At 47.3% G+C, this 11,612-nt stretch overlaps 5 protein-coding genes across 5 annotated transcripts; 1 reads left to right on the top strand and 4 right to left on the bottom strand.

The window, feature by feature from the left end:
* Positions 1–1,409: 1,409 nt before the first annotated feature.
* N7529_011534 (uncharacterized protein) lies at positions 1,410–1,923 on the top strand (the record flags this gene model as incomplete). The annotated part of the gene is made up of 2 exons (XM_057247060.1): positions 1,410–1,661; positions 1,729–1,923. The coding sequence occupies 2 exons, from the start codon at positions 1,410–1,412 to the stop codon at positions 1,921–1,923; spliced, it is 447 nt and encodes a 148-aa protein (XP_057092409.1).
* Positions 1,924–3,730: 1,807 nt separating this feature from the next.
* On the bottom strand, positions 3,731–4,108 carry N7529_011533 (uncharacterized protein; the record flags this gene model as incomplete). The annotated part of the gene is made up of 2 exons (XM_057247059.1): positions 3,731–3,985; positions 4,034–4,108. The coding sequence occupies 2 exons, from the start codon at positions 4,106–4,108 to the stop codon at positions 3,731–3,733; spliced, it is 330 nt and encodes a 109-aa protein (XP_057092408.1).
* A 1,204-nt stretch (positions 4,109–5,312) lies between these two features.
* N7529_011532 (uncharacterized protein) lies at positions 5,313–5,991 on the bottom strand (the record flags this gene model as incomplete). Its single annotated transcript, XM_057247058.1, has 2 exons — positions 5,313–5,517; positions 5,570–5,991. 2 exons carry the CDS (start codon positions 5,989–5,991, stop codon positions 5,313–5,315), a joined length of 627 nt encoding a protein of 208 aa, XP_057092407.1.
* A 1,059-nt stretch (positions 5,992–7,050) lies between these two features.
* N7529_011531 (uncharacterized protein) lies at positions 7,051–7,897 on the bottom strand (the record flags this gene model as incomplete). Its single annotated transcript, XM_057247057.1, has 3 exons — positions 7,051–7,214; positions 7,274–7,410; positions 7,473–7,897. The coding sequence occupies 3 exons, from the start codon at positions 7,895–7,897 to the stop codon at positions 7,051–7,053; spliced, it is 726 nt and encodes a 241-aa protein (XP_057092406.1).
* Positions 7,898–9,451: 1,554 nt separating this feature from the next.
* N7529_011530 (Zn(II)2Cys6 transcription factor) lies at positions 9,452–11,435 on the bottom strand (the record flags this gene model as incomplete). The annotated part of the gene is made up of 2 exons (XM_057247056.1): positions 9,452–11,251; positions 11,331–11,435. 2 exons carry the CDS (start codon positions 11,433–11,435, stop codon positions 9,452–9,454), a joined length of 1,905 nt encoding a protein of 634 aa, XP_057092405.1.
* Positions 11,436–11,612: the final 177 nt, after the last annotated feature.

Raw genomic sequence — 11,612 nt, 5'->3', positions numbered from 1 at the left:
ACATTAGCCTATATTGAGAATCGTTGTTTCAAACGTGCGATTTTATCAAAATGTTGGCACCTTCACTTTAAACAACGCCCTCCAGCTCTATAGGACTCACGAGCTATGTTTGTGCATGTTTTCAGCATGAAGCCGTGATGACTCCGCGGGAGTTTGTGCTGGCGGTGTCTTTCCCAATGGTCTCTGCGGGGCGAGCAATAACGACTGGACCTGTTTCAATTCCGGCTTTGGGGACTGCTGCGATGCTTACGGTTACTGGTAAGAACGCACACATTCACGTTAGGGGATTTCTCGCCTTCGGATCCAACGTAACTCTGGTCTGTAGTGGATCGGACGGTGATTATTGTGAGCCAACTGTGATTCCAACTACGGACCCTACTCCGGGACAATCTCGAACAATGGTCTCTGCGGCGCTCATAATAGTGATTATACATGCGTCGGTTCCTAGTCCGAGTCCTGTTGCAGTATCTATAGATACTGGTGAGTGCCCACAATGAATACTAAAAGTACCAGGGTCTTTCAATGTCTTGCAATACTATTTCGTCAATGCTACTAGTATGTTTCACCGCAAAAGCTTGCAAACTTTTTTTCAAGATTTTTATGTGGACTCGATTGGAAGCTTCCTCACTTTTCTGCCCCTCTGGTTTTTTGCATTTAATCTCCTCTACATATACAAATTGAATCTCAAAAATGTCACAGCCGATATCACAAGCGTCTTGGCCGACAGCAATTCCTGAGATCCACCTGCATCCGACGGATTTATCCCGAGCTAAGCTGCCGGAAGAGGCAAAGGGATGGCTGCTATTCGTACGGGTAGGGGAGTCCGTGGAAATGCGCTCGTATAATAATATATGGCATTGAAGGTTAAATCAATGCAAGAATAATCCCAGCCAACATCAATGCCGGAAGATGGGCTGCGTCGACGGCGAGCCCTAATCGAGAAATGGACCACCGCCAGTCAGGAATTCTGTGAGGTCCGTATAGCTAATTTTTATCATTTTCTACCCTCTTCATCTTTTATTCATCTCATCTCTCTCACTTCTACAACTCAGAATTAAAATAAAATTTGCGTAGTCTTACCATGGTCGTGCCCCAGCATATACCTCAGCTTTGAACTACCTAGCCTCGGTACTCTCACAGCTAGCCCCGCGACCCAACGAGCGGTTTCTGTGTCTGGCACCCATAGACCGGCAGACTCATCCCCAGAACTAGATCCACCTTGTGAAGTTCCTGATCCTGCTATACGTCCACAAAGATGAATGGACCGGGCCGCATCCCTTGACCTAGCGGGGATGGGCAATGCGCCGCGCTGCCTCATTCCAGAGTTACTAAGCCCCTCCACACCTATCATACTCAGCGAGATCCTCTCCGAGCTGTACCTTACCTCGGCAGATTTACCTGCCCTCTAGATGACCCAGGGCGGCACAGTGGTGTTCGCCGATGAGCAGGAATACACATGGTACGTGATTGATGCGCCGGGGCTCGCCACGGGGTGGATGACCCTGACTGAGTTTGGCTCTAACGGCAACATCCGCGCCTTCACCCTCCGTCAACCCTGGAATATGGGTCAAATGATGTCCTTTGGCCAGATGCTGGGTCGGCGGGCCTTGAAATTAGCAATGTTAGGGACTGGGGGTCCGCCACAGTATAACGAACCGTATGTTCTTTTGCCTACAATTCTAGCACACTTTTCAACTTCTAATAAAAATTCTCTGTTGGTGGGAATAGTTTGGAATGGACCTTCCTATCCTTGAGCTCCTGGAGTTAACACGACAGGGCAACAAGTTCCTCAACCAGGGCTACGGTAATCGGGACCTGTGGGTGCGCATTATCGAGCAGAGTGCGGCCGGATATCTGAACCTGGAGGCTCAAGTGAGGGAGGTGGAATTCGGACTCGATGACCTGCTGGAGGTTGGTTTTTGATCTTGATTTCGGAGGCGCAAAAACTCGCTTGTGGCTGGTGTGGTTCTTTGTGATAATCGGTTTTGACAGGTACTTATTAGATGTTCTTGGTTTATTTGTCTCCACTTGTTCTGATGTCCGTGCATCTCCTAATACCCCTGCCACCCACCTAGTCTACTAGCGATAATTTTTATCCCGACAATAACCGGGAGATCAGAGTATACACCCTACTATCGCGGGCAGGCTGGCTGTTTAGCCAAATGCAGCAACTGTCATAATTAGTGGTTCAAGAGCTAATAGTCAATGTCATCACTCACTAGGTAATTACACATGTTTTGGCCAGAGATCAAATCTCATGGACTGAGAAAGCCAGATATTAGTCGTAAAACATTTTTCCTTCATTCACACAAATTCATGACCGGCGATACCACTCAGAAGCTCGCAATTCTTATTAGTGCTGACAACGCTATGCCGTTGGCAAAATACGGTACGGCTCATGAAAGCGGGCCTACGGCAATTGGACCAACACCAACCTGAGTGGATGGAAGGAAGAGCTCCTCTCGCATTTAATCCAGCCAATCCAGCAATTCGCTTACACCCTTTTCGGTCTTAGCAATGCCACGTGTGCACTCACAAAGTACCCCTTCGCGTCCAACATTTAATTGCGGGGTGCTTCCTGCTTCTTGCTTCAATTTGAGGTTCAAAATTAATTACTCTTCAGGATCTACTGAGTTTAGCTCTTGAAATTGTACTTTGAAGGCTGCGTGGCTGAGTACATGTTGGGCCTTCATTTGGATCGGCATCACCATTAAATGGGCCTGCGGCTTTCTGTTCAAGGTTACATAGAAGCCATACCCCAAGGCAATACCGTCAAGCATTGAAAATTATCTCACCTAGCGTATGTATGATCAATTTCATGTGGTCGCATATGATACTAATAGTGATCCGTAAAAGCAGACAAAGATCTCTGTTCTACAGAACACACTCCAGTCCATTGGTCTTACTGGCACCATTCAAAAGTTGTGGGGCTGCAGATACCGTATCTGATAACCCCGATCGACTACAAGTACTCATGGACTGGCTAAAAAGAATATTTACGGGCAAAAGTGCAGACGATATCGCCGCAAGAAATAGGAGGAAACGTCAAGGCAAAACCCACAGTCAACGAGTACGAGCGCGCGAAAAAGAATTAAGGCTGGCCCAAGATGGCGGTGGTGCGAAAAGCGCACGTCTATTTTGGGGCCCTCCGGGGGAAACATACAGCAATGAAAAACGGGGCAAACGACCTAAAGAGTTGCCTACTAGTGGACTTATGAGGACGAGCCACTGATCCGCGGATTCTACGGGTATCATTACTGTACAATATCATTGCATTTGCTATGTCCAGGAATATCAAATTGATGGGCTCCTTGATTATCTCGAAATATATTGTACAACTGAGCTAATGTATGTTCGAAAACCACTTTCTTTCGCTGATGAATTCGATTAGTATGCGCCTAGTATAGCCAGTCTCTCGGAGATATGGATGGTGTTCAAATGACAATGTCTATTCATCGCGTTGAACGTACTGATCTTACCGCTGTGAGCACTGATCAACGCCCTCAGTTACTTGGATGACATTTCGTACACGTTGCGTTGTGTTTAGAGATACATCTGGCGCTATAAGCTAGTAACGGATCGTGAAAGAGACTTAACTAGCATTTGTTCGCTCGACAAGTGATTTGACTTCCGATATACTATCTTAGATGTGGGTCTAGCTCTTCAGCTGCAGGATATCGAGTGCGACCGATAGGTTTTCCCGTATGTCACTGACGTCTTCTTTAAGCTTCTATAGGGTGCTTTTACGAAACGGATAGGCCGCGCGACGGCCGGCAACCTTAATGCGATCCTTTAAACTGGCAGCCGAGTCTTTCTGGAATTTCTCACACTCGCTCTTTAGCTCCGTGATGATTTCCTCGCACTTCTGTACCGCCTTCTCGACTTCTCGGAGTAGATCTTGCGCGTCGGCCTGCGATCGGCGTTCCTCTACTGCAATATCGAGGATTCGGAAGGTGCCCAGAAGACTGTCGAGATTCTGCGTAACCTTTGCCAGATCCGTGTCTTAGCCCTTGTATGTTGTGTAAAAAAGGACCAAAGACTGGGTGACTTGAATACCAAGTGAAAGAAGTCCGGCAAGCCCTGATGCGATAGCGAGCGGGTCAGCCATTGTGATTGATAGTCATTGAGACGGGGAATATAGCCGCCTAAATATATGAGATACCATTATCTCAGAGCCGAGTTTCAGACTCATCGAGCAGGGGCTCAGCTGCTTTGATGCCCAAAGCGGGGCTGAGCATGGGTGATGATCAGAATAGAATCAAGTGAGTAGTATCAGTATTTCCAGGAACTTCGGGGATTTGTTATCATGTGATTGCGAGTTACAACACATTACGGTACTTCTGAAAGGAGCTAAATCAAAGATAAACTAGAGTGTTTCAGAATAGGATTCGGGAAAGATCTACGTGAATAAAGTGGTGAAACTGATATCGTTCCACTCTGTATTGGAACGATGAATCTTCAGCTTCCAAGCCCCAGGGCTGGCAAAAACCCTAATCACCTCCGCCTCCTCTACCTCTAAATCCGCGAACCCCATCGCCCCACTCAATATACCCACTTCACCCCGTGCTCCCCGAGAAAACACTTCATCGCGACCCCCTTTTACACCATCGAAGCGCGAGCTCGGTCATTCCAAGGACAAGTGCTCAATGGCGTCACTCCACTCCAACTGGCCCGAAACGGCTTCTATGATTCAAAATGTCATTCTCGTCTATCTTTCTTCAATATCTTCCCTATAGATGAGGGTGCCAGAAATGACTTGGGAGGTATATTCAAAGAGAGTCGATGGCTAAACCGAGAACCTAACATTAGAGAGAATCTCTGAATTAAGCAGTGTAACGGGCTTATGGACATCTGAATAAATGCGTGATGAATGCTTGCGATACCAGTTGACCTTCTCAAGTGCTATTTCTCCGTACAATCACTGTATTTTGCTATTAGGTACTACTAGTGCTAGGTCGCTTTCATAACCAGAGCGAGGCTACATAATTGTCATGTCTTCCATCGAGGACCACGAACAGGCCTTTTCTTTCACTTGGGTATAGTTGAGGAGTCGGGGATAGATACTAGGTAGTATTAGCTACATGTACCCGGATATCTATATCCTCGATTCAGCATTCAAATTGCTCTGACTGTGGCGTTTGCCTATATTTGATTCTGCATCCTCATACTCGTCATCTTCATCAGTGCTCTCCAAGCCAATTCTCGAGCCTTATTACATGGATGCAGGTAGGAGTATTTATTTCGATAAAATGCTCGAAGATGGAATGGTCAGATACAATACCTGTCAGGACCAACTACCGCAGGACATCACCTTAGAGAGTATCAATGCCAACATTACGCAGATTGTCAAGCTTAAATTCCATCTCCCGCCCCTGAGCCTCAAGGTCCAGATACCCAGGTGCATTCTGCTCAATAAGGCGCACCCACAGGTCCATATAACCGAATCCCCCATAGAGAAACTTGCTGTCCATTCTCGTTGCCTCCAAGAGCTCAATATTAGGACGGTCCATGTTCAATCTATTCCCATTAGAAAATTCACGCTGGAAACTGCACATGGAAAAGAACTTACGGCTCGTTATACTGCGGCGGGCCTCCAATACACGACTCTTCCAAATCCGCGACACGCCGGCCCAAACTCTGACCAAAAGCCATTACCTGACCCATATTCCAGGCTCGACGAACAATCGAATCGCGGACACTGCCGTCAGAGCCAAACTCGGCTATCGTCATTCGCCCTGTGGCAAGCTCCGGCTCTTCGATCACATACCACGTGTAGTCTGGCCCATCGGCGAACACTACCGTGCCACTCCGGGTCATCGAGAGGGCGTGGAAATCTGCTGAGGAAAGGTACAGCTCAGAGAGGATATCGCTAAGCGTGATAGGTGTCGCGAGGTTGAGAAACTCTGGGATATGGCTGCGCGGTGCATGGCCCGGCCCCGCCTGATCAAAGGGATGCTGCCCGTTCCATTCATCTTGATGGATATACATCATAATCAGGAGCTTTACAAGATGAATGCAGTTCCGGGGGTGAGTCTGTGAGTCTACTGGTGGTAGACAAAGGAACCTCTTGTCAGGTCGTGGGGCTTGCTGCGAGAGCAATGAAACCGGGTAGTCGCGAGCTGAGGTACATGCTGGGGCACGGCTATGGTAAGATTGCAAATAATAATTAGACCTGAAGAAAGGTGAATTCAGCATTGGCTGTACGCACCTCGCGGAATTCCTGACTGGCGGTAGCCCATTTCTCCATTAGGGCTCGCCGTTGACGCAGCCCCTCTTCTGGGGTTGAGACTGGTTGGTATCCTTCCTGCAGTTATGTACCAGTTAATATTACAAATGCTTATACGAGAGCATTCCAAGGACTCCCTACCTTTACGAATAGCAGCCATCCCTTGGCTTCTTCCGGGAGCTCATCTGAGGGTAAATCTGTCGGATGAAGGTGGATCTCGGGAATGCCCGCTGGCCAAGACGCGTCTGATGCCGACTGTGCCATCTTGAAAGAGGAGCCTTCCAACTGAATGCGCGTCGAACTGATGGAAAAAAAGGTTTACAAGGTGAAACAATTGGATTTAGTCTTTGCTTAGTCCAATATTCGGGATTTCATGCGGGATCTCCGGCACCTAAAAAGCTTGGCGCTCTGAAAAAAAGGAAACCGCTATGGAGTAGAGTAAAGAATCATTCTCTATGCGAAATTGGCCAAATAGTGTGGCCCTTGCTTGTTCCGCAGGGCCCTGTCGCTAAGCATCCCAAGGTTAGCACTAAGCACCTGGGCATCCACCATCCAGCCCTGGAGTGGAGCTAATATTACCATATATTACAAGACCCTGGTAATTTTGTGCTCAAGTGGGCCTCCACCAGTACCACTAGCTTTTGAACCTTGGAAGTTCGAACTCTTGAGGCTACTCCAGTGGGTCAATTCCAGTGTTTGTTTACCCTCAATTACATCCGCCATAAGAACTATAACAGATAGCCGATGCACAGTACTCGTCGGTGGATCCACTGTCATCTCGGTCAGTACGGAGTATAGCCTCGAATAGTCATTAACCCGATCATTCACTTACCAGTATCCATAGATGCTGCAACAAGACCCAAACTCGGAGCCGAAGCAAGTATAACCACTATTATCAGTGCCGCAGAGACCGTTGGTCGAAGTGGTTCCGGTGCAGGGGCCGTAGCTAGAATCGCATTTGGCTCCATAGTAATCATCGGTTGATCCACTACAGACCAGGTGGGTTAGCATGAAAAATCCGAGAGTGCGAGGGGGTTGTGCTCATACCAGTAACCATAAGTGTCGCAGCAGTCTCCATAGCCCGAATTGAAACAGGTCCAGTCGTTGTTGCTCGCTCCGCACCTGCGCAGACTCCCGCGGAGTCATCACAGCTGGACGTAGCACAATAATCGCTGGTGGAACCACTGGTAAAAGCAAGTCAGAACATGATTCAATAAGGGGGTTAAGGGTACTCGGCCAAACATACCAGTCGCCGTAAATGCTACAACAATCACCAAAGCCGGACTGTTCACACGTGTACCCGGTTATCCCACCACAAGTACCGTCCGGGGAAATATCCAAACCGGTGGCCGTGGATGTAGCTGCAGAAGTGGAGGTGGTGGAAGTGGTAGTGCTGCTGGTAGATGATTTCGTGCTGGATGCCGAGACAATGGTAGAGGTAGATCCTGCCGCGGCCTGACTGGAAGCCGCACTCGTCTGACTAGCGGTGGTCAGGGGAATGCTGGTATTGAAGGGTTGAGTAGGAGTAGGCTGGCTCAAGTCCAAGTCACAAAGACGATCCCATTCGCTATACCAGGCGGTGTTGGTCATGAGATCACTAAATGCGAGGTCGTCGAGATCGAGACTGTAGTAAGTTATCGCATTTAGGCAGAGCGTGTAGCCCTTAGTCATTTCATATGCAGTATCGTTATATGTCCCGGTAGTGGTCGAGATCGACAGTCCTGTGGGAAGAAGCCAACTATAATGTACCCCGAGCTCTTAGTACTTGTACTCACGCTAGTTTGCATGCTTTTTCTTTGGGATTGACTTACGTCGTGGTGCGGTTTGCTGTCACCGTGGCATTGACATTCACATCCCGCTGCAGAAGTTGCACATCTCTAGGTATACACCTAGCCATCGGTGATTAGTTCAATCTAGCGCCTGTCGTCTTGAGGAACTATAGGGATTCCTGTAAATTACCATTGATCTAATATGTGAAAGTATCTAGAGATAATCAGTACGATTCACAAGTCAATATTCCAAAAAAAGAAACCGTACCAGCATTCATGACATGCTTTGACTGTGTAGCATTAGTTTGAGCGTTATCGTCTTTAGCAAGCTGAACGATCTTGATCTAGCCATATTTTATATCCTCTAAAACCGTTTAGAGGAGTACTATTCATTAGCGGACCGATATTTTGAAAGTCGCGTCATAAAGTACTAACTTCTAAGATACTAACCAATACGCTACACATATCATCAATCAGATATGGATTCATAATGATGAACGTTTGAATTAGGGGAAATTCTTGGATCATACTCACGATGTGGAACGTTAGAAGGGACATAAGGGTCGAGGACCCATTCGCTCTCTGAAAATTCCAGTTGGCGGTGTTCCAGATCAGACCATTCGCGAAAATAGTAGCCATTTCTAGAATTTTCATTTCGTAAGGTTGGAAGCATTGACATTTTGTGCTGAATCGGGATTTGTAACCTAAGATTCGCTCGTAACTTACTCTCGTCTTTGCAGCGACGTCAACCCACCTGAAAGACCCATAAAGAACAATGAAGAGATCTATTATGCGTCTTTGCTGTGGATGCAGGGCTGGATTGTTGTTTTTCACGTTGTCGTTGATCATGTCGAGTGTCATTTGAGTAGCCTCCTTGCCGTAATTGGCCTGCCTCATAATCGATATTAGAAAAATATAACCCCTACCTCTGAACTCATCCCAGTGCTCATGGCCCGAGAAACTTGGATACAGTCACTTACCACGGTCTTTGATTGGTGGTTAATAGTGGCATCCCATTCATCGAGATTGTAATGGTTCAAGCAGCTCGTGTGCACCGTAATTCTACCAAAACTTGGCAGGGCCGCCGCAGCCTTAGGACACTATTTCCTATTCAAAATATTATATATTACCTTAATAGCCTCCTTGTAACGTACTACTATACATTTTGGTATCCTATAGTTAATAAGTGTCTGAGCTAACGTGTTTCAAACTACCGGGGAGAAAGACAACTGATAAAATACTGAACACCGCTATCGGGGTTCCCTTATTCTCTTGGTCCACGTTTTTGAACAAAAGGTCTCTGATTGTGATGAAAAGTGGTAATATTCGACAACAAATGACTTGGGCAGCAGAGGCCGGAATCCGCTCGAGGGTCAATTAACAAATTATAATTATAATGCGAGGGCAGGGCAAAACAAAGACGAAACGATTGATGAGATGCACCCATGACAAGCGCCTAACCCATCATTGTTTCCAAATTCAAATCAAGCATAACATCCAACCAAAACTCCCCGCAGCCGGAGTCAGCACGATCCCAAGTCTCATGTATAACATTAGAAATACGTTGCATGGGAAGTTTGGGCAGAATCAATATAAGCTCGGTCAACCTCATTTTGACCTTTCGTCTGGCCTGCGCAATTTCAACATCTAGTGTATTTAAAGTAGGTATTGCAGCTGCCGTGGCACCAAGCACTGACCCAGTAGAGAATACAAGATCACTTGAAATGCTGGCCAATATCACTGGCTGCATTACCTTCGTTCCGGAAGTCGACGGCAGTTGGTCAAGGAGGGATACAATGTGCAATGCCAGTGTGTGTCGCATGTCTTCCCCGGATGGAGAAGACAGCCTGGAGGGTTCTGGAAAGAGCAACAGAAACAGGGCTGGGATTGGGTTTTCATCGTCCGCGGTCTGATTTCTCTGCAATCTTTCCTCAAGAATGTCCGGGAAGACATGGTAGATTTGTAATATCGCGGCGCAGCGATATGCTTCGGCCAGCGTAAGGAAGTGTGATGGCGGGGTATTTGTATCGCCAATATCGACAGGGCCACAATAGAACGAGAATCCCGTGAAAAGGATCTTTTCTTCTATCTCTTCGGCCCTTTGTCTGAGATCGAGCTCCTCTGCTATAGAACTGAGGTCAATCAAGTTTGGATCCAGAGTATCTGCTCTTCTGCGATGCAAAGTCTTTGCTGCTCGGATTACTCTTGCGGTTCGGTAAAAGAGAGTCAGTGCATATCTCAAAGATCCAGTCCATGGATGTGGCAAGGCCTGGCCGTCGACAAGATATACCGAGAGATCTGTATCGCTTGTCTCTATGTGACTTCCCACGTCTAGTATTGGTGGGTCTTCTGCCACAAAAGCAGCCAGGCAATTCCACCACAGTAAGCACTGTTTGAATAGTGGATGTTCTTTTGCCAAAGTGGGATTTGTATTATTGCATCGCCTTTCCTGTTTAAGGAGATGGGTCTGAGCAGCCTTCAGATATGAAAGTCCTAGATCGGACGGATTATGCCACCCGGTGGTGGATCCAATCATGAGAAGCGCCAGGAAATATTCATCATCACTTGCCTGCGTAGAACACTTTTGTGTGGTATTGTTTAGACAGGCAATTGCTTGCTGCTGAGTCTGCTTTCCGATGGCTCGCATATTTGGAAAGTCATTTGCCAGCGAGGCCGCTGACATACTTTGTATGGCAAAATAGATAGCTGCATTCCGGCTCCAGAGTCGACTGACAATTGTTCGGAACGGATTGAGAGGACAGTCAAAGGATGACCATTGATTGCACACGGTATGGAAGTAGTATTGCACTAGCATCACTGGTAGTTGAATGAGGAAAGAGGGGACCGATGTGGAGGCCAGTCGCTGTCGCAAGATCGACAGCCCGTCCAGCTCATTCCTAGATTTTGCTATACACGTATCTTCTGATTCGGATTCAATGTTGAACCAGGCATCTATTGGTTCCGAAAAGTCCGGTAATTGGTCGAATATATTTGGAGGGGTTGTTTGCCAGTTGTCCGGGAACTCATGGTGAGAAATGCCATGTGTGTCATCCTTGGTGGGGATGGGCGTAGCAACAGGCGAGTCTGCATTTTCGGAACAGCTAAAAAATGACTGCAGCCGATTTTGTGACTGATTCTCCTCTTCGCCGTCTTTGAAGACATGTCGCCATTGCAAAGTCTGTTTCTGGTACCCAGGACATGCTTGGCCTCGCTTGGAACATTCCTGGCAACTTGGTTTTGTCTCGTCACACCTGCGCTACACAAAGATTAATGATCTGTATTTTAAGAGGACCCTCAGTAAGGGAGAAACCGTGTGTTTTTTCACCTCAACTTACTCGCCGCTGCTTGCACTTCTGGCAGCCTCCTCTCGACTTCGGTCTACACCGATTGGGATTTTGCCTTTTCTTGGGCTGAGAAGGCGGCCTCTTTGTGTGTTCCATTCTCCTCGAAGATAAGGGACAATGATGGGTGAGACTTGATGGAGAGGGGAAAAAGAGGCGTCGGGTGAGGAACCCGAAATCGAAGTTAGAATGCTTCCCGGTTTGGCGATACTTTCGGTACATGACCCGACACCCGATCACCTGTCGACATGTAATGACGCCTCAAAATTCATAGAG

This window comes from Penicillium soppii, assembly GCF_028829465.1.
Source record: "Penicillium soppii strain IBT 18220 chromosome Unknown utg000010l, whole genome shotgun sequence".
Taxonomy (NCBI): Eukaryota; Fungi; Ascomycota; class Eurotiomycetes; order Eurotiales; family Aspergillaceae; genus Penicillium; species Penicillium soppii.
This window is presented reverse-complemented; position numbering and strand designations above follow the sequence as displayed.